Source organism: Lissotriton vulgaris, chromosome 3_2 (genome assembly GCF_964263255.1).
Source record: "Lissotriton vulgaris chromosome 3_2, aLisVul1.2, whole genome shotgun sequence".
NCBI lineage: Eukaryota > Metazoa > Chordata > Amphibia > Caudata > Salamandridae > Lissotriton > Lissotriton vulgaris.
This window is the reverse complement of record NC_141690.1, coordinates 177327720-177350294: the sequence shown is the minus strand read 5'-3', so window position 1 is coordinate 177350294 and position 22575 is coordinate 177327720. Positions and strand designations below refer to the sequence as shown.

At 44.8% G+C, this 22575-nt stretch overlaps 1 protein-coding gene across 2 annotated transcripts in view; it reads left to right on the top strand.

The window, feature by feature from the left end:
* Positions 1-22575, top strand: part of HGFAC (HGF activator) — a 724616-nt gene that overhangs the window by 592520 nt on the left and 109521 nt on the right. For both annotated transcript variants that reach the window (XM_086964147.1, XM_086964148.1), the window contains exons 11-12: positions 20433-20572; positions 21707-21844. In XM_086964147.1, coding sequence (XP_086820273.1) covers positions 20433-20572; positions 21707-21844 — 278 coding nt within the window. The remainder of the gene's footprint in view (positions 1-20432; positions 20573-21706; positions 21845-22575) is intronic.

The window sequence follows — 22575 nt, the reverse complement described above, 5'->3', positions numbered from 1 at the left end:
CATTGTCATATACGCATACCACCAGGCAACATTATTTGAATTACTCAGTCGGGGCTGTGCAAGCACACTAGCACAGTGCCACCTACCTGCTGTATATTTAATGCGGTAAGCATGCCATGGTCTACTCCAGCACCACCAGCTGCCCAGTTCAGCATGCCATGGTCTTCCCCAGCATCACCAGCTGCCCAGTTCTGCATGCCATGGTTTTCCCCAGCATCACCAGCTGCCCAGTTCTGCATGCCATGGTTTTCCCCAGCATCACCAGCTGCCCAGTTCTGCATGCCATGGTTTTCCCCAGCACCACCAGCTGCCCAGTTCTGCATGCCATGGTCTACTGCAGCATCACCAGCTGCCCAGTTCTGCATGCCATTGTCTTCCCCAGCATCACCAGCTGCCCAGTTCTGCATGCCATGGTCTTCCCCAGCATCACCAGCTGCCTAGTTCCGCATGCCATGGTCATCCCCAGCATCACCGGCTGCCAGTCCAGCATGCCATGGTCATCCCCAGCATCACCGGCTGCCAGTCCAGCATGCCATGGTCTTCTCCAGCAGCAGCAGCCCAGTCCAGCACACCATAGTCATCCCCAGCACCACCAGCTGCCCAGTTCGCATGCCCTGGTCGTCTCCAGCACCACCAGCCCAGTTCAGCATGCCATGGTCTTCCCCAGCACCACCAGCCTAGTTCAGCATGCCATAGTCCTCTCCAGCACCACCAGCTGCCCAGTTCAGCATGCCCTGGTCGTCTCCAGCACCACCAGCTGCCCAGTTCAGCATGCCCTGGTCGTCTCCAGCACCACCAGCCCAGTTCAGCATGCCATGGTATTCCCCAGCTGCCCAGTTCAGCATGCCATGGCCTTCCCCAGCACCACCAGCCCAGGTCAGCATGCCATGGTCTTCCCCAGCACCACCAGCTCCCAGTTCAGCATGCCGTGGTCGTCTCCAGCACCACCAATATCCAACAACGACTGACTTGACATAAGGATGGCTTTACAAGAACTTGACATCTGATGGACCGTATCCCACTGGGCTTTCTGTTGTTGGTGTGGGCGAGTCTTGTTATGTGCATGGTGATGCCTAATTATATGTTTTATCAATGTGGTGTTGATTGGGTGTGCAGACTCGGACTGGGCTAAAGTGTAATCTAGTAATGTCTAAAGGGCTGGTCTAAAAGGTTAGTGTGTGGCTAGTTTCTTTGGCTGTTTGTGGGCCTGTTTTATGGTCTGGGAGGCTAGTTTTTACTGTTGACTTCCCTGATATTACCACCAACATTACATGCAACAAGTACAAATGCTTACAGTCTCCCATACCTTGGAAACACTATCGGTTTCACTTAGATTTTTTTGTTGCAGTTTTATATAGCACAAACTAGTCCGGAAGCTATTGGAGCACTTTACATGAGCACCAGTTACATTACAAAACAACACATTCATTTTGTGGTAGGCACGGGGAGATTAGGTGATTTGCCCAGTATCCCAGGATGTTGAGCCGACGCCGAGACTCGAACCTGGTTCCTAAGCTCCAAAGTCGGTATCTCTGGCCATTTATTGCAGAAAGACCTCATGTTGCCTAGCTATGTTTACTTGTTTGATACTGAATTTTGTGCTCTACCAATCACCACGCAATGTATATATTAAAAACTTCAGCATGCTGCACTCCCATGCAGCTGAGATGCATAACCATGCAGGAGTTCAGAAAGTGAATCTGTAATATAAATCACTTTACATTTTAATTTTATCTTGTCACATCTGTTGTGTGTTCAAAGATAGAGGTTAAATGTCAGCCTATATCTTCTGACAAATTTTGTTTTAAGGGAAATTGAGAGGATTTTGTAAAGTGAACTATCTGATAACCTTACCCATAGGGGAAGAATAAAAGGGAAGAATAAAAGGAAAGGCAATAGAATGTCAGTTTTTTCTAACACAACAATATTTAAATACCTGTAAATGAACTGTACAGATATTTCAAAATATATCAGCCATTAGGACAGCACAAATTAAGAATTTTTTTGTCATTCTAAAGGTTGATGGATACCAAGATTTTAATGGGAGCAAAATAAATCAAGGCATTTTACTTGGTGATGCACAAATGCTAAGTATTTGCGGAAACACAAAATTTCTACTTATTGTTACTTATGCCCTGTTAGCTCTAGCATCCTTGGTGTGGTAAACTCCCTAACATTTCGCCTTCAAACCTCCTGTGTGCTGACATCGATTTTGCTGGCTTTAGGACTCTAAAGTGCTTAAGTGCCTGTGTTCTTTCCTTAAAACATGGTAGAATTGGCTTACACCCAATTGGCCTTTTTAATTTACTTGTATGTCCCTAGTAAAGTGGTATTACCTGTGCCCAGGGCCTGTAAATTAAATGCTAGTAGCCAGCCTGCAGTACTGATTGAGCCACCCACTTAAGTAGCACTGTAAGCATGTCTTAGCTCTGAGGTCTGCCATTGCAGCCTGTGTGTGAGCATTTTTCAACTGACATTTCGACCTGATAAGATAAACCTTTTGCCCGGCCGAAACCTTCCTTTTTAGTACAGATAAGTCATCCCCAGGGGAAGGTGATAGATAGCTCAGAGGGCAGGATACAATGTAAAAAGTAGGACATGCACTGTTAAATTTTACATATCCTGGTAGTGAAAACCCCTTAAATGCATTTTTCACTACTGCAAGGCCTACTTCTCTCTTAGGATAACATTGGAGCTACCTTATTCCATTTATTAAGCTTTAATTTTCAGATGGGAACAGGTAACCAGTTTATGTTTGGTGTCTCTGAAATTATAATGAAAAATCCTAACTTGTGGTGTAGTATTATTTTTAAATTACAATTTTGAAAATGCCGCTTTTAGAAAGTTTCCATTTTCCTGCCTTAGCAATTGGGTCCTGCAGCCTATATCTGGGTCACATGACTGGGTGTAGCTGACATTTGGTCTTTGCATATTCCTCCTGGACAGTTACATAGGTGTGCCTGGATGGGCCATCACTGGCAGGATGTGAGGAGGCAGCTGGGCCCAACCCTGCCTACCGTTGAATAGTATGTGTCCTGTCTCCACACAAAGGCAGCATACCTCGTGTAGTTAGTCTGTGATCTTCAAAGGCCTGCCTCTGGAAGCTTCACCCCACTCCTGGGGTTGACCTCAGACACCACCACTTCCCTACACTTTTGCACCTGTGGATACTCTGCCAGGAAAAAGGGCTCATGTGCTGCTGAAAGGACTGCCTCTCTCCTGGACTACTATTCTGAAGGAAGTGCTGCCTTGTTGTGCTGACCTGCTGCCCTCATGCCTGGGCGAGAAGGACTGAACCTGTATCTCTTAAACCCAGAATCCAGAGTGATTCCAAGGGTTAGTTGGTTGGCCTCCTGATCTGAAGCCTCAGGGACAGAACAGGCTTTCCACAACCATGCACCTTCACATTGACTCTGCCATCTGTGAGTCTACCCTGCCAAGTGGTGCCACCCCAGTCCAGGACCCTAGGAAGTGGGCTTAATGACCTCTGTCAGCCACTGTGGACGCAGCAGTATTGACACATCTCTTCTGCTGGGCAAACCAGAGCAGAACCGCCGCATCGCCGCTGTTGCATGACTTGGACCCATCGCAAAGACCTGCATCGCCTCTGCAGCCCCATTGGAACCACCACTGCGCAATACACTTTCGATGCAGGCCCTCGCATCTCTTGTCCTCGATGACGACAACGGACTCCTGATCGCAGTCTCACTGCAACTCAGAACCGACACATTGCCTCAGCTGCACAATGCATCTTCGATTCAGATCCCTGCCACACTCTGCAAATCAGGATTTAAGGTACTCTGTTCAGCAGGCCTATCTGGGTCCCTGAAGCCGGCTCACACTCCATTGGGATTGGCCTGAACTTGTGACTATGTCCTAGACAAGCGAGGCCAGATACCCACAGTTGGCATGTTGTGCTTTTTGACACTATTTATACTAATATCTTTAAAATTGCATAACTCCGGTTCTATTGGACTGGATTGGAGTTTTGTTCTTTTGGTATCATTTTATTTATTAAAGAAAGCTCTATTTTTCTAAGTTGGTGTGGGGTGCTTTATGCATGATGTTTTTCACATTATTATTATTTGAAGTGTTGCACAAATACTTTACACATTGCCTCTAAATTAAGCCTCACTGCTCTGTGCCAAGCTACCAGAGGGTTGAGCACAGGTTAATTTAGTTTTGGCTTGTGACTCACCATGACAAGGTTTGTGATTTCTGCTTTACCAGGTCTCACACCACAGTCAACCAACAACCTAATTTCTTACATGCCCTATATATTTTTATGGTAAAACTGAATGTCTGTGCATATTTAGTGACCATTCCATAGAAATGTGTAGTCTGTCAATGACAGTGCACTCCCACACCATGCTTAGGTGATATATTTGCAACAGTGTGCCCCAAAATGAGCCACCGGCTGCATACCACACCCATACCACTCTCCTGCTGAATGGGCATGGCTCACGTGCCACACTTGTTCTTTGTGTAATGCTTGGATTTTTCATAATCACGATGACTTCAGTGATGAAATGTTGATGACAATACCCCCACTCTTAAAATTGTTTGAGCACCACTGCCGACAAGACTTTTAAGAGTGTTCCTTTATCAAATATTTGCATATTGTCAGTACATTCCGCCTGCTCCACAAAGTATTCCTTTTTTTTTTTTAGTCCCTATCTCACCTTTAAGCACTGTGTAGAATGTTACAGCCGTATTTTGAACCTGGGCACCCTCCGGCCAACTGCCGTGGCTTAGGTCCCCAGACCAACTCCTTGTACAGAAGTTTTAAGGTGTAATCATTGGACTGGGGGCTTTTGCTTTTCAGTTCCTATACAGTCTCAGATCTTTGCCCATGGTGATAAAAGGGTGGCAAAGGCTATTAGGAAGGTTGCCAACACTAGTCAGATCTAATCGGGCCATCGCAAAGGCAGAGTTCAGCCAATCCTCCAGCCTTGGGAGATTAGGGTCCTTCCATTTCAGGCAGATTTCTCTACGAGCCAATAAAATCAAGCACAGTAAGAGACCTCTATCCCTTACTGCTAGGTCCTGTGATGAAAGGCGATCATCCGCAAAGAAAACTAGGGTCTTGTAATGTTGGTGCGAAAGGTCCTGCAGAGATAGCCTCCAACCCATTCCCAGAATGTTTCCAGCTTAGCACAACCAAAAAAAACATGAATATCATTAGCTTTAGGGGCCTTGCATCTGTAACATTTTGGTTCTGGAGCAAATTTTGCTATTTTCGCTGGAGTGTAGTAAATACGGTTAGTTACAAAGAAATGGTTTTTCTTTAAGCTGGTGGATTTGGTGTATTTATATAAGAGTATTAAGGAAGGTTCTAATAGTTCCTCTATTATTGGTTCAAAGGGGGATTGTCTCTACACCAAAATCTGAGTTGGAACATCTTTGTCATCCGCTTCAACCAATTTCTTGTACCAGATCGATACCTCTCTCTTAATGCGATTCTCTGACAAAAAAAGGAGCTCAGTTTCCCAGTCTCCCATTATACCCCGACTCTCTGCCTCGAACCAAGATTTTAACTGTAAAAACTTAAATTTAGAAAGCCCAGAGCCTATCGTAGCTTACAGTACTTCCCACGAATGTACCCCATTGGTGTTCCCCAGATACGACCAGATAGAGATTCCTGCCTCCCTGATGGGGGCAGCCAACCCATCTTTAAGACAAAGCGGAGTCCCTGGGAAATCCCAGATGGGGGCGTGGTCCGAAAAGTAGCCTATCCTGCACTTTGTCCTTACTTTACACCAAATTTCTGATGCGTTCTTCAAGATCTTCAAGCGCACTTTTTTGAAGAATTTTGGTGCCCCAAATTTGTTGAGAAACCCTTCTGTTTTGCCCCCTTCGGTGTTACACATCTGTTGGCTGAGCAGGGTCTCCCAGGAAGAAGTTGTGGTTTTCCAAAAAGGCATCCTGATTGCTTTAAATTGAAATGCCACCAGGTACCAACTTATATCTGGGAGGGCCAACCCACCTTTAAGCATCCTGCGACTCAATTTTTTCCAAGATAGTCTCACTCCCTTGTCTCCCCAGATAAATCTTCCAATCTTACCCTGTATTTTAGAAATATCATGCTGAGGGAATTTCAAAGGGACAGCATTAAAAATGTAAGTCAATTTGGGTGGGACCGTCATTTTGACCAAATTCACTTGACCAAAAATGGTCAGTGGGAGATTTTTCCACACTGCAAATAGACGATCCAATTTATTAATTACCCTTTTCAAATTTAGGGGAGCAATTCTGTCCAAATCGCTTACTATTGTGACACCTAGGTATTTAAACTCTTTGCTGGTATGCCCCGTCCAGTGTGTTATATTCCAGCACATTACCTCTGTTTTGGAGGAGTTAGCTAGGTATCCAGAAATTGACCCAAATTCCCCCAAAAGAGCCTCCACCCTTGGCATTGTAGCCTCCGGATCGCTGGTATAAAGAATAATATCATCCGCGTATAATGCTATCTTAGATTCATACTGTTGAGATATAAAGGGCAGAATCTGATCATCTAGCTTTATAGCCGGGACTAGCGGCTCTATATATAAGTCAAACAAAAGGGGGGAGATGGGACAACCCTGCCTGGATACCCTTTGGATCTCAAAGCCAGAAGTGAGCGTCCCATTTACGAACATTTTTGCGGTCGCTCCCTGATAGCATTGTCTAAGTGTATTAACAAATACAGGTCCAAAACCCATGACCTTCAAGACTTCCCAAAGGTAAGACCAACACACCCTGTCAAACGCCTTGGCGGCGTCTAAGGCAACTACCGCCAAGGGGTCGGATGTCGCTAAGGCCAAATCAATATTACCAATAAGGAGGTGTGTCTGTTCCTCAATAAAACAGCCACTAATGAAACCTTTTTGATCATGGCTGACCAGCCCCGGGGCCAGTTTTGCCAATTTCCCTGCTAAAATACCCATAAGAATTTTATAATCAGAATTTAGCAGGGAGATGGGTCGATAGGAATCAGCCCTCAGAGGATCCTTACCAGGCTTACGTATTAAAACAATAGTAGCTTCTCACCAGGAGCTTGGTATGACTCCCGAAGTGCTGTGGATCGATTGAAACAGGGAGCCCAATGTTGGCGCTATCTCATTCTCCAAAAGTTTATATATTTTGTTTGGGAGGGCGTCCAAACCTGACGCTTTCTTGTTTTTTATTTGCGTCTTAATTTCCTCCAACGAGATCGGGGAGTCCATAAGGTCTCTACCCTCCTGCGTTAGAGATGGCAACAATTTGGAACTCAACCAAGCGCCAATTTTATTTTTTGAGGGTTTCAAATCCTCTTTGTAAAGATCTGTAAAGAGAGAGAGAAGACAATTCTTTATATCTTCTATATCTTTCGATTTATCTCCCCTTTCATTGATGACTAACTCGCTTATGTCGTTTTTGGAGCGCTCTGTTCTGGCCTTGCAGGCTAGCAAGGCACTAGCCTTTTCCCCATATTCAAAGTTTTCCATGTTTGTAACTAACCATTGAGCCCTACATTTTTCGTCAAGTTTACCTCTGTATTCTGATCTAGCTTTTGTAAGGTCGTCCTGTACTTTTTCGACTCTTTCGGCTGGTTTGGCGAGGCGCTGCGTTGCGCCAAAAGGGACTGTAAACGTGCAGAAAGGCAGTGGAGAGTGGCATATGACGACCGGATGAAAGAGGCCTATCTCGCTAAGAGACGCACCTATCACAACAAGATCCGGATAGAGAAGGCCACATATTATGCTGACAGAATCCACGAGGCAGAGAACTCGGCTAGGGAACTGTTCAGCATATATAAAACTCTGGCCACCCCAATAACCTCTACCTTAGAGGAAGGTCACTCAGTAGCAGCATGTAACCGCATTGCGAACTACTTTGGGGACAAAGTGTCCAAAATTTACTCTGCTTTCCCCCACATACCTCCTGCAGCGGAAATGCCAGCAGACTTATTGAATGATGAAGCCGACCAAAATCTGCTACTTAATTTCACCACCCCTTCACCGCTGGATTTAATTAAAATCTGCAGATCTGTTAAATCTGGCTCCCCTCGGGATCCCGCCTCCCCTAAAAGGTTGGGAGACAGTCTGGAAACACTAGAACCTTATATCAGACACTTGTTAGATATCTCCTTCTTATCCAGCTCTATACCAGAGGACTGGAAACAGGCCGTGGTGCTCCCCCTACGTAAGAAGCCCAACATTAGCTTTGAGAAGTTAGAAAACCTTCGTCCCATCTCCTTGCTGCCTTATTTCTCTAAGGTAGCGGAGAAGGTGGTAAATAAGCAGCTAATGAAATTTGTGGAAGAAAACAACCTCCTTCATCCTACGCAATTCGGGTTTCGGCCTCGTCACTCTACGGAGTCTGCCCTTCTTAGGGCCACCGAAACCCTTAGGCAAGGTGCTGATGAGGGACAAACCATGGCCTTAATCCTCCTGGACCTAAGTGCGGCGTTCGACACTGTAGCACATTCCATCTTGCTACAGTGTCTGAGCAAAGGTGGGATAAGAGGGGCAGCACTGAAATGGATTTATTCATTTCTTGCAGGCCGAGGCTTCCAGGTAAGGCAAGGCGATCAGTACTCTGAGCGCATCTCTTTGGATCAAGGGGTGCCGCAGGGCTCATCCCTGAGCCCAACCCTTTTTAATCTTTATGTTGCCCCGATCGCTACCTTAGTAGAGAGTTACGGCCTTCGAATGGTGTCATATGCGGACGACACGCAGTTGGTCATCTCCCTGTCACGTGCGCCCGGTCCCTCGGCGGACATCTTCAGAGCTTGCATGCAAGACCTAGCGGCCTGGATGTCCGCCAACTGCCTCAAGCTCAACGGAGGCAAGACCGAGGTGCTGGTGGTGGGGGGAGACCGATCGGCGTGGACGTCGGCGTGGTGGCCACCGTGTTTAGGTCCAGCACCCACCCCTTGCCAGAAAGCAAAGAACCTGGGTATCTGGTTTGACTCTGACCTTACCTTTGGCCCCCAAATCAATCAGGTGGTGGGATCATGCTTCGGGACCCTCAAAAGTCTCAGGAAGGTATTAAAATTCTTACCTATCAGAGCCCGCCAAACCCTGGTACATTCACTAGTCACGTCAAAGATGGATTACGGCAATCTTCTCTACTTAGGAACTTTGGAGAAGAATCTGAGCCGTCTACAGGTTCTCCAGAATGCCGCTGCCAGATTAGTGCTTAGACTACCCAGAAGAGCAGGATCCACAGCGGCCCTCCGGTCTCTGCACTGGCTCCCGATCCGAAGCAGGGTGGTATTCAAAGCCTTGTGCACGTGCCACCGGATCATCAACGGGAGATCTCCTCTCCCTTTGAAAGGACTGCTGACACCCTATGAGCCGTCTCGATCCTTGAGATCTTCCGGCTCAGGACTCCTGGCAATTCCTAAGGTGTCCAGAGCCCGGATGGGTGGAAGATCTTTTAGGTTCCTCGCAGCATCAAGATGGAACAAACTACCTATGGCCCTGCGATTAGAACTTTCAGAATCAATCTTTAGAGCCAAGCTGAAGACTGCTTTATTTACACAGTAGTTCTTCCACACTGGTAAGTTCCATTAGGTATGAGCTCCTTAGCGCGGGGACACGCCGTTGTGCGTCACCAAGCGCTCTATAAAACCCCCTAAATAGAAATAGAAATAGAATAGACCACTCCCTAACTGTAAAAGATCTGCTTCGAACATCTTAATTCTGTCTTTCCTTAATTTGAACTCACAGGATTCAATTTTGTTTTTGGAGGATATAATGCCATGCAACCTGCCTCTAAGACTGGCCTTAAAAGCGTCCCATACAACCCCTATTACTGCTGAACCGATATTAAGCTAAAAAAACTCCAAAGAGGAGACCTTGATGGCTGAAATTATTTCAGGATCCGATAACATTCTTTTGTTCAGAGTCCATCTCGACTCAACTGCCTTCATTGATCTTTTATATGAAAATAAGATAGGGGCGTGGTCTGAAACGTGACTAGCTAGAATGGAAATAGCCATGGTTCCGGGCAAGAAATTTCTACTCATAAGTATGTAATCGATCCTAGAAAAGTGATGATGTCTTTTGCTATAAAATGTGAAGCCAGCTGCCTCTCCCTTCAACTCTCTCCAGACGTCTACCAACCCCATATTGTGGATCAGATTTTTCATTACGCGCCGTACATGGGGTGCCCCTATGTAATGGCACTGATTTGACCTATCCTTGTTCGGGTCAAGGAGGACAGTGTGGCTCAGGGGTTAGAGGCGGCAGACCCGGAAGCTGAGATCGGCCCTGGACCAGGGTTCAATTCCCTGCCTCGACGGGGCTTGGGCTCAATAATTCCACGGACTCGATAATTCTCGCTCCGGTGCCTACTCGACTCACGGGTTCACACTCTGCGACTCTGGGCAATAGCTTGCTTAATCTCCACAACGGCCCCTCGCGGCGGGATGCCTGGCTTTCACCTTGTGGATACCCTGCCGGGGTTATCTCACAGGGGAATACCAGGACGGGTTCCCTAAGCAAGCGCTTAGATGCCTGCGATGTGGGCGGTTTGCGCTATATAAATACATGTACATTTACATTTACATTTACATTAAAATCCCCCCCTATGATTATAGGGAGATTTTCCATCATTTCTTTTTTTTTTTTTTTTGAAAAACCTTTATTGCAACATTTAGAAAGTGCAAGTATGGGCCTACAACCGCAGGGGCCGGCCGCTAGTCATAATTAGAACCCATCATATCGCAGCACAACACAGCTCATCAGCCGACAACCCTGAGGTCCGGCAGCGATTCAGGATTAAACTTGTATTGGAACGCATGAATAGGTCACAGGATATAATAAAGGTTTTATTTTATATGATCTAAATAAACGGATCAGGTGCCATACAATCAAACAAAAAGATATGGGGGACAGGCCAAGAAACAGGATATGCATCTAGAAACAGCCATATGCGGAACTCTGGCGCCAATGCTTATGGATCGAAGTAAACAACAATACAATACACTGTTTCGTAAGCGCCGGTTCTCAGGCCCTGCCCACCCGGAAGTCCGATTAACGTAGGAAGCATGAGCACGAAATTCCAGAACACAGTGTAATCAGAATAAAGCACAGACTATACTGACCCGAAAGGAAAGAAAGGGAAGGGAGAAAAAGGCCATAGAAAATAAAAAAGGCAAAATAAAAAACCCCCCTCCAACCCCCCACCCTGTACCCCTGCCGATGGCTATAGCCTAACCCCACTAGCAGCGTGCCTGTCGCCCTAAGTAACTAAAACTCTAAAAGAAGGGAAAAGAAGAAGAAGAGTGGAGGAGGGCATATTTGTACGTGCTCCCAGCCCCTTAGTCCCCCCGCCAGAAACAGACACCCCCTATCGCAAAAAGACAGATGTTGAGCGACCCTTATAAAAGAAATTAGGGGGCACCGTGATACACCGCCCAGCCTCTTAAATCAAACAGTGCAGATCGAACATCCATAATGCCATTCCAAACCGCCCGAGTTGATTGATCTTAACCTTGACCCTTTCGAACCAGCACACAAACCCTCCCCAGCGAGACCCAAAAGCACACAACTGAGTCATGGAGGAGAGGGAAGTCATCGAGAGTCAATCCGTTACCACTTGTAGCAAGTAAGTCCACGAGTACTTCAGGCGCAGGAAGTCTCCCTCTCCCAGCTGGACAGTCCCGATGTTTCTTGCCCCCGGGTCGTAACGTCTCCAAAAAGGGAGGAGAGGACCACAAGATGAGAGAAGACTCTACAACACAAGTCTCCGGTGGGGGAACACCAGTCAATACCTCCAAAGTCAATAATGGTGGAAGGTGTGGTAGCACACTCACGACCTCTGGGACACCATCTTCCAGGGCATCATCCGATGGTTCCAATATTCGCTCCCCCACGGGGTCCTCGCAGTGAGTCAAAATGGCCGCAGCTTGAATGGCTGCAGACTGCTGTTCCAACAGTGGGGCAGGGTCCGGTACAACAAGCAGCATCCCAGATAGGCTTGCATCCATTTTAGTCAATAAAACATCCACTTGTGAGTGAAACGCCCAAAGTTCTGCCAATATTGACCTCAGCGATGGCTCAGACACAGTTCGATCCATAGTCTCACGCCCGAAACCAATCACAATCACCGCCCGGGTGAATTCGGTATCTCCGGGGGGACAAACAGGATCACGAGAGGGCAAGCGTGGACGGTTGACCCGTCGTTCTCTACAGCCGCGTTCACCCGGCTTAACGCCGCAGGCCGGGGCCCCGACCCGCCGAACCCCGGCGGGAGCCAACACCAGGTCCGCGGGACGGGAACCCCCACCCACTGTCAGTAGCAAGCAAGGTCACCTCTCCATCAATGCTGAGCAAAGAAAACAATCGCTGCCAAATTCGGGCGCAAAAGAAGCCTCCACTACGATTGACCGGGCCCTGCCTGGGTCTCTCAGCCGTTGTTGTTGCACTGCAGCCTGGCCTTGCAGATACTCGAGGCCCCGGCTTCACCGCTGGAATAGGCCACAATCTTCAACTCGGTGTAACTTCGTGAAACCAGCCGTAAAATCAGGATATTGTGCAGGATCTTGTGGCGGGATACGGAGGTCGGCGGAGCCGGGAGCCTAAGCAGCCATCCTGTTTGCCGTCGTAGCTCCTCCCCCGAGATTTTCCATCATTAACTTAGAATACAGTTTTGAAATATGTGTTGAGTCATCCACGTTGGGTCCATAGAAGGACACAAAAATCACTTCCATTCCTTCCAGAGCTATACGTGCGAATACCCACCTCCCAGTTTGGTCTGTCTGAAAAGATTTTATTGAACAAGCTGACCCCCGTTTTATTCAAATTGCGACACCACGGGTATTTGTTATTTGACCAGACACACAAAAACTCTCAACCCAAAAAAAGTTTTTAAACAGTTTCCCAGCTTCACCTGCTGTCAAGTGTGTCTCTTTGAGAATACATATCTGTGCCTCAGAAAGTTCTAAATATTTCATAACCATTCGTTGTCTTCTGGGGCACCTCATTCCATTAATGTTCCAGGAGACAAAGCTTCTCTTCCTACCCTGAGTCTCTACTCCCGCCATGTCTTCTGAGATCTTTGCCAAAAAGCCAACGGCCCGTAAACAAAATTCTACCGTGAGATGAGTATTTTTTTTTTCCCTCTGTTACCCCCATGTGCCGTCCGCCCCGACTCCTCCCATCCACCTATGCCCCCATACTCCCTTGAGAAACCCTCCCTTCCAAATAGGCGAGCCTATTTAGTCCCCGCTCACCTCTACCTCAAAATAAACTTCAAAAGAAAAAAGAAATGGATAGACGCCGCAATACGAGAGGAATCCTGATTACTGACTTTCCTTAATATTCTTATGGGCTCATTATGGCACGCTACCCCTATCGGTTCCCAGACTTCCCAGTTCTACTTTCTTTTATATCTGTTATGTAATTGCCGACCTCTTCAGTGGTGCGAAACAGGTGCATTTTATTGTTAGACATTGCTCGGATTTGAGCTCGGAACCTCAATTGGGCCTTAACCCCTAGACCTTTTAATTCCTCAAGTCTGCTCCCAAGCTCCCATTGCCTCATAGCTGTAGTGTGAGATATATCAGATCTTATCTGGAAAGTGATCGGTGCTTGCCCGGTTAAGGAGAAAGGGATGGAACCCGCCTAAGTTGACCTTGTCTCCTCTTGAATGGGTCCCTATGGACCCTTTGGATCTCTTGGGAGAGATTTATTACGGACGAGTCTTTTAATACAGTTCCCTGCAACAATGAGATTATAAACCCCTTCAAGTCTGTCCCTTTGATGGTCTCTGGAACATTTAAGAATCTCAGGTTGTTCTTCCTGGAGTGATTTTCCAATCTTTCCAACTCCTCCTGAAGAGTTTTATTCTGAGCTGCCAATTTTGCCATTCACGATTTAGCGGAGCTTAGTACTTTCTTAATGACAGGGATTTCCACTTCAATCTTGTCTGTTCTCGCTACGCCCTCCTCCAACCTCTGAGCCAATACCTCACAAGATAATTTAATAGCTGTGGCCTCAGAGACAGAAAATCTGCTTGCAAGCTCAGCTTGATTTGTCTCAAATCTTAAAACCCGATATCATTTCCTTCTTCATGGCCATTAGAATATCAGATAGGGAGTGAGGTACCCTTATGTTGTCGCCTAAGGCTCTAAAGTTCTCCAGGCCAATTTCTACTTCCTCACGCTCAGGAAAGGGCTCGGGTTCAAGTTCGAAATCAATGGTGCCGTTCGCACCTGTTATACCTTGATTTAAACCCCCACACAAATGTTCTTGTACATCCAGAGGAACCGGGGGAGTGTACACTGATCCTGAACCTCCAGCGCCTTAAATCTATTAGACAGAAGCACCTCGGAGTGTGGCTGTGCTTCAGGGTCCGCCGACAGTGAATCTATCTGGCTCATAGTATTGGTTTGCTTAGCCTCCCTCTGTTTACACTTCTGAAAAGGGGTCAAAAGAGGTGCTGAGTCCTTATCAAGATATGAAGTTTTAAGTTTGGCCTTATTATTTTAAATTTTCCCATCCCCCTTTTCCTTTTCCTGCTCTTTTTGGGTGTTTGTTTCGGGCACCTTGCTTGGGCTTACTGCGGAGAACATTATTTTTTGGTATGTTTTGAGAGAAGGTGATATTCTATTTTTTACAACAGCCACCTTCTTCCCCTTATTCTTCCCTCTGTTCTTCGGGACTTCCCTTGACCTTTTTTTCCCTTCTTTTATAGTATTTTGGCTCTTTCGTTGATCCTTTCTATTGATTTCAATAATGGGCGGAGATTTCCTTGGGATCACTATGGGAAGAGTAATGTCTAGGTTGGGGCTAATAACGCTGCTCGTGTTCTGAGCGTATACCGCACTGTTTTTAAAGGGAATACACCTCTGTCCTCCACCACTGATGCTGGTTCCTCGCTACTCCATTTTTTTCCTCCATAAACTGCAAGTTACTGCCAAGAAAACACCCCGCTATGCAATACCCATACAATGAGAAAATCGTCCCCTCTAAGTCCCCTCTTAAAAGGAAACCGAGAGTTACACCCAGCTGGCTAATCGTCTCCAGATCCAGTCTCTCTTTTGGTGTCAAACTTGCTCTCTGATCCAGGGGAAAAAACTCCAGTCTAAGCGGCAGCGCTAATGGCGACCTTACCGCTGTCAATATGGTGCTGCTGACTGTGTTGTTACCAGTCCCGGACCAAAAGCAGAAGCAGGCAGCGTCTCAGCGTTTCCAAAGCCGAGCTGCCTCCTCCCACCTCCAGTCACTCACCGCGTCATCCGGTGAGCCGGCCGAGCCTGCCGAGCCAGCCGACTCTGCAGGAACCACTGCACTTACAGCTGCCTCAGCCGAGCCCCCCAGCATCGAAAGAAAAGACTTCTTGCAGACGGGAAAGTTACCGGAACAGGATTCTGCAAAAAATCAGCCCAACATCGAGCCGCCGTCCATAATTCAGCACTGACAGGTGAGCATGACCGCGGCCGTTTAGCTGGCGGCCGCCATGTTTCTCCTCCCAGTCAGTCCACAAAGTATTCCTAAGAAATACCTCCTCATAATTAAGGGTATGTAGATAATTTTATTACAAGACCGGAGGCTCATGTTCTGCTATCTCTTCTTGCTATTTATTGACAGCAGCCAAGCAAGAGAAAAAATGACATTACTCAGGAAACCTGGTAAAGAACTACAAAAAGTGACATCATAATAGCACAACTAATGAGACGTAACCTAATAATTATTTTGACTAAGAGAAACAATTCCTCTTTTCTTGCTGCTCGCAGTCAAGATAGTTCTAAATTTGTTTTCCTTTACTATTATATTATTTACATGACGTTATATGTGTACATTATGTGGTTTTCACTTCTGTTGCATTGTTTCAACTGCCCCTGCATGCGCTTGCACCAACGTCTGCTTTGCCTCCAGTGTTTTTTTACCGTAACAGATATTATAGCCTTGCTCGCTTCCCCATCTAGTTGTCCTCTGTAGTGCTGGAATCTACAATGTTTTTCTGTTGCCTCAGGGGGGTTTTCGTGAACCGCTTAGCGGTATCCTCCTTTTCCTTCCCTTTGCTTCCCTCAACTACAGTCTTTGACTGTCGGGTTAACTCCTCCCCCTTCACACGACCTCTTCCTTAGAGCCAAGTTCTTAAAGGTTCTTTTCTTTAAGAGACCCCTGGTGGCTTTGTCAAAGGCGTTTCATTAAATCTGATCCTCCCACCTGAGAAGCTTCTTTTTCGGGGCTCCCTTCTTCCCCTCTGCATGTTACCTATTTAAATTACACTAATGATGATGTCTTGAATGACACACAAGTTTTACGGATCTTCAGATCCTTTTAAATATGGGTTTCTGGAGAAAAGGCATAATATTTCTCCTAATAATGGAGCTGATTCTCACCCAGTGTCTAACAAATTAGTTGACTATTTTGGGGCACCTATGTTTGATCCCTCCCTTATTCCATGACCCCAATTCCATAGAGTGGTTCCCTTCAGAGCATGTGACTGAATATGTTTAATTTTATCTTCGCCATGCTCTTAATAAATCTTATAGGAACAAATTAATCAGAATGTCCCCATCCTTCACTTCCCAATAACATTATGGCTACTCTGGTCATTGAAGTATGCTATTGTTTTTTTACTAAATTTGGAAAGGACCAGAAAAAATGGGTTGACCCATAGGAGGCAGATTAGCTGTTTGTCTGAGTGCTTGCCTTTCTCTCACCACAGATACCAAGATAATACAAATGGCTCAAGGGTATTCTATAGAGCTTTACCAGCACCTAGTACAGTTGCAATTTCACCATACTCTTCATTTTTCCCAGGATCAATTCCTTCTGTTCCAGGACAAAATCCAATATATTCTTTCAAAACAGGTTATCAAACATATAGAGTTTCCTCAGTACCATCTTTTTGGTACAGAAAAAGAAGCCCAAATTCCATCTTGTCATAAACTTAAAAGTTTTCAACAACTTCGTGGTTTATCATCACTTCAAGATAAAGACCAATCTCCACCTCAGGGACATATTGCTCCAGGATGACTGGCTGGTCAGACTGGAACTTCAACATGGTTTCCTTCCAATTCTGGTTCATTCCTCCCACAGGAAATAGTTCTGATTTCAATGGCGCACTTCCTTCTCCCACTTCAAATCTTTTCCTGTCGGCCTATCATCAGCTCCTTGGTGTTTCACCAAGATTCTCAAACCGGTCGTAGCCTTACTTAGAGCCCAAGGGATCAGATTAATTGTGCATCTTGATGATTTTCTGATTGTGACCCAGGACAAAAGTGCTCTTCTATCTCATTTACATCTTTTCTAAGACCTTTTACTTTGACTAGATTTCCTTATCAATATCCAGAAATCTGCTCTAACTCCTTCTCAACGTCTGGAATTGCTAGGGCTCCTCAAAGATACCTCTTCATCTATACTCTAACGACATCATTGCATGGTGACTCTCATGAAAAGGAGATGTGGAATTCCTTAACTTTCTTCATTTTTCTCTCAGATCTATGGCCCGTATTGTGGGTCTTCTGTCTTCTTTGATTCAAGCAGTCTTTCTTGGCCAATTTCATTTTCATGCCCTTCAAATACTGAAAATTTTACATCTCCGCAGAGGCCTATCCCATTCAGACCCCATTTCCCTGGATGCAGAATCTCGAGATGAAGTCCTTTGGTGGCTGACTCACTTAGACGCCTGGAGCGGGAGAACAATATTAGCTGCCACCCCAGATATAGTCGTAGAGTCCGATGAAAGTCGGGCATTTTGGGGCGCAAGATGAGGTCAGTTCTCGACTGGAGGTACATGGTCTTTTCTGGAGTCCCTCTTGCATATCAACAGTTTAGAGATGCTTGCAGTTTACTTTGCCATCCAATCCTTTACAAAAGACAAGGCAAAATGCACCATTCTCATACAGATGGACAATCTGTCAGCAGTCAGATATATAAATCACCTCAGGGTACAAGATCAAAACCCTTTGCAGATCTCGCCAAACATCTTTAGGAGTTCTGTCTGGAATCTCTCAATCAGAGCGGTTTACCTTTCAGGAAATTTGAATGTCTTAGCAGATTGGTATTCCAGACACCTTCTGGACTCAAGTGATTTGCAGCGCATCTTTAGATTTCAATTGGCTTTCTTCCATCTTTGACAACATGTTACTCAACCTTTTTGCCTCTCAACTGATTACCCAACTTCCTTTTTTTTCAATTAGAGACCAGATCCTTGTGCTCTGGCCACAAATACGTTTCTCCAAACTTGGCCACAATCTATTCTCTATGCCTTTCCCTCTTTTCTGCTGATTGTGCGAGTCCTAGCTCAGGCCCACAGACAACTTTCATCTTTGGTTCTAATCACTCCCTTTTGGCAGGGTCAACCTTGGTATCCAAATCAATTAGAGCTGGCGTCAAATTTCCCAGTCTGAATTCCTCACTTTCCCGATCTGCTCCTCAGTCCTCAGGTAGTTTGGCACAACATGATTCTAGAGTGTTCACTTCCTCATCGCCGGGAGGATTTTGGGTATTTCTGGAGAACCCCAGGAATTTCAGAGGATGATATCCACCTCATTCAACAAGCCTGGGCCCTTGACACTGCAAAAGTCAGCTTGGTTAGCCCGGTATAGCTGGTGTGTGGATAGAAATTCAGATCCCATTTCAACAGATGTAACTTTGGTAGTTAATTTTTTTGCCTCTTTGGCTTCTCAAGGGAAAGCCTATTGCACAATTAATACTTACGGATGGGCATCTCGGAGTGGATGGCAGACCCATTGGGGAAAACTCCTTAGTTTTTTGTCAATTGAAGGGAGTAAGATTTGTTAATCCTCTTGTTCCTAAATATAATACAGTGTGAAATGTTAATTTGGTGTTGGAAATGTGTATTTCATTGAAAGATAATGTGATTCTTTCTCTCAAACAGTTGTCAGCAAAATTGACAATTCTTTTATGTTTAATTTCCTTGAAACGTATTTCCGCTTCAAAAGCCCTTGATGTGTCTTCTTTTCACTATTCACCTCTTGGTGTTTACTTTCAAGCTCACAATCGTACCAAAACCAATTTAACAAGAATTCAGTATCCATTTGTCCCTTCTCAACCAAAGTTATGTGTGGGAGATTGTTTAAAATTGTACGTTCCATGAACTGCAGCGCTGAGATCGTCGTCTTCTTCTCAATTACTTATTTCTTTACAGAAACCCCAGAAACCTGCCTCTTCTACCACTTTAGCCAGCTCGGTGAAATTTATTTTAGAAGGTTTGTATAGTGCTGGCTAGACCAAAGGGTATAAGAGTGCTTCACAACATATACATCATATACATTAATAAGCAGGCGTGAGATCTAGGGGATCTAGGGGAGTGGGCATATTACTGCAGGGAAGAAGCGCCTGGGGTAGGATATTCAGATATCTGATCTTCAGCCATACATAATCGGGAATCAAAGAGATTAAACATCGAAGGATTTCTTGAACTGCTTCAGAGGGAAGGGTCTGATATACAACAATACTAAATATGGATTATGTCCTGGGCTGGTGTTAATACTGATTCCTTTGGTATTAAGACAGAGGGGCTATGGCCTCTAGGGCTTTTTGGGCAGATGGAATTTTGAACGACATTCTCATTTCTGCAAATTGGTCGAACATTGATACTTTCAGAACCTTTTACTGTAAATCAATTACCAATGTATCTGATTCTGTTATTGCAATGCTGTGAACAAGCATAATATGACCCTCCAGTCTTGTAATAAAAATGAGATTTTCCTTGCCTTGGTGTAAGAAAGTCTAGATTTTACTAAAGAAACGGAGGCGAGTATTATCCCACCACTGTTTCATTAACCCTCTCTGGTCTGTTTTTCCACAGTTCCAGCGTCATCCTCTGGTACTGTTGATTCTATTTAATCCTGCTGGATTCTCTTCTGCTTTGGACCCTGCTGGACTATTCCGTGGATCTTTTCCTTCTATTCGGAAGAGGGTTCTTCACCTCCTTTTGGACTGCTTTGCAGATTTTTTGACTTTGCTGATTACCTTTTGTTCAGTGTTGTTGTTTCTTTCCATGCCGCATCTTAGTTAATTCATTACAAGAAAAGAAGAATTGTTGCCGTCGATCAAGATAATTATTAGGTTTCTCAACGACCCATACTGTTTTTAGTTCTTTACCAGGTTTTCTAGTTTCCTGTACTTTTTCTCTTGCTTGGCTGCTGTTAATAAAGAAAAAGAAAAAATAGCATAATACTCGCCTCTGTGTCTTTAATAAAATCTAGCCTTTCTGACTCCAAGACTTGGAAAATGTAAATTGTATGGATGAAAATTGGCTACCTTTATGCTTAAAGCACCACCACAGACTGAAGCTGGATATCTGGGAGAAAGGAGGTATAAAAGTATGTAGACATTTAGTTCAGTTCTTAGTTGTCTCCTCAAAAACAAATGTTTTTTAAGCTTGGTTTGTAAAATAACAGCCGTTAAGAAAACTAATCATGGAATTCTATTTTTTATTGCTTGTTTTATTTTTTAAATCTGTTGTTTGCTTTGCAGTCCAAAGAAATCGACAGTCAGAGTGGTACTAGGACAACATTACTTCAACAAATCAACGGATGTAACACAGACTTTTGAAATCGACAAATATATCCTATATGACCACTTCTCTATATTTAGTCAGACTGAAAATGATATTGGTGAGTGCAATAATAATTTACCAAGGAAAAGTAATTTTTTTTTTACTGTAACTAATCAAAATCTTTTCATTTCAAATACACTTTGACACAAACAAATTACAGCTTTGCTGTAGCCCATTTAACCCTTTCGCCGCTGATGACGAGCTCAGCTCGTCATCACCCACGGGTGTCGTGTGCTGATGACGAGCTGAGCTCGTCATGGAAACAGCAAAATGGCAATATCCAGCACACAGCAAAAATCATGGCAGCCGCCATGTGGTTAAAGAGTCCTAGGGCACTTCAATTCACAGAGAATCTTGTGTATTCATGTCAGTTAATTTTGCAGTAGATTTTAATAACGCCCACCAAGATGGCCGCTGATGCACACACATGCAACCTCTCAATCGTGTACGTATGCGTAAGAACGCATGGTAGTCATTTTGTTTAAATCACCATTCTAATATGGTGGACAGCTAAGTTAGAACTGTAAATTAAAAGTAATTGCAAGGAAAACCAAGGGCAAGACTGCCTAACAAAGGAAACAAGCTAGCTGGTAGCCACTTGCTGCTGCCGGTCCCCCATAAAATTGCAACAAAAAAAATATATAACACGTGAAGTGGAACGGGGTGGGAGTAAAAAGGGAGCTCGCACCAAAGTTACAGAACCAAGAAGGGAAGAGAGTAAGGAAACACGTGCACTTCCATGAAGTGCCGAATACTAAATAAAAAAATGTTTCCATCAAATTAGCACTGGAAGGATTCAGCTCATCCAGTCAGAACCTGGGAGACCAAGATGCTCCTGGTCCCCATAAACACAAGAATAGGGAAGAAAGCAATACAATTAGAAGCATGCACCTGGGATAGAGAACAAAGCCATCAAACCATAAGCAAGGGGCTGACCTAAAACCTCTCTTAGTGTATGTGTATGCACTGGAAACAATAGGTCTTGCCATAAGGCAGCTAAAGCTGCGTGAAGCCGAGACCTAAAAAAGGCTAATGCATCCCATTCATAATGGTGATTGGTGGTAAATTAAAGAGGCACGCTCAAAATTGATTTAAGGTTATGTTTCTTTAATAATTGTTATCTACAAAAAATGTATTTATGATTATGCATCATTACCAAATCTTTAACCTTTTTATTTACACAACATTATAGCGTTGATTAAACTGAAAAAGAACAAAAGCTGCGCCAAGAAGACGCAGTTTGTTCAGACGATCTGTTTACCAGAAGAGGGAGTTTATTTTCCACCCGGGCACACGTGTGAGATTGCTGGATGGGGGCACATGAATGACGGTAAGAAAATATATTTTAATCCTCATATGTTTTTGTTGCAAACATCTGTTTACCTTCGCATTACGGAAGCATGTTCCTGAAGGCGGTACAGTGTTACAGAAATGTTTGTGCATATTTGTTTATGGCATTCTGTTGCAATGATAATGTAGTCTGTCGTTTTATGTACTGGTGTGTCTTCGTGGTGCAGAGCTACTGTTCAGGACAAAGTCAGTTCTGGTGTTTTTTTATGATTAGATTCTTTTACCTTGGTCTGATTATTTACTGATAAAAAACATGTAATTTGAAATTTGTTTTATGCTGCTGAACTGAATTATTTAATCCGAGGCTGTTTTACCTGGGGGAATAAGACTGGGTTTACCACTGTGTGTGTCCATACTTCTGCACACGTTTTAGTTTGCGCTGCTCATTTCTAACATTGACGGTTCCTGTCAGTAAGAGCGGGTCCGCCATTTTTAGGCCCACACGCTCTACTCCTGCAGTCTATAAATGCAGCAGGTTGGCATGACCGTGCAGTACTACTATCTAGGACAAAGTCAGCTCTCTTCCAGGGGATCCTCATCAATAGTCATGAGCATTAGAATATTCCCGCCCATGCGAGGGACCCCGGAAACACTATATTACAAGTGCCCCACATATATATAACTATATATAACTATATATATATATATATGTGATCAAGCCACCACCAGTGGTGAAACGCGTTATGGCCGACTGAAAAGAATAAATGCTAC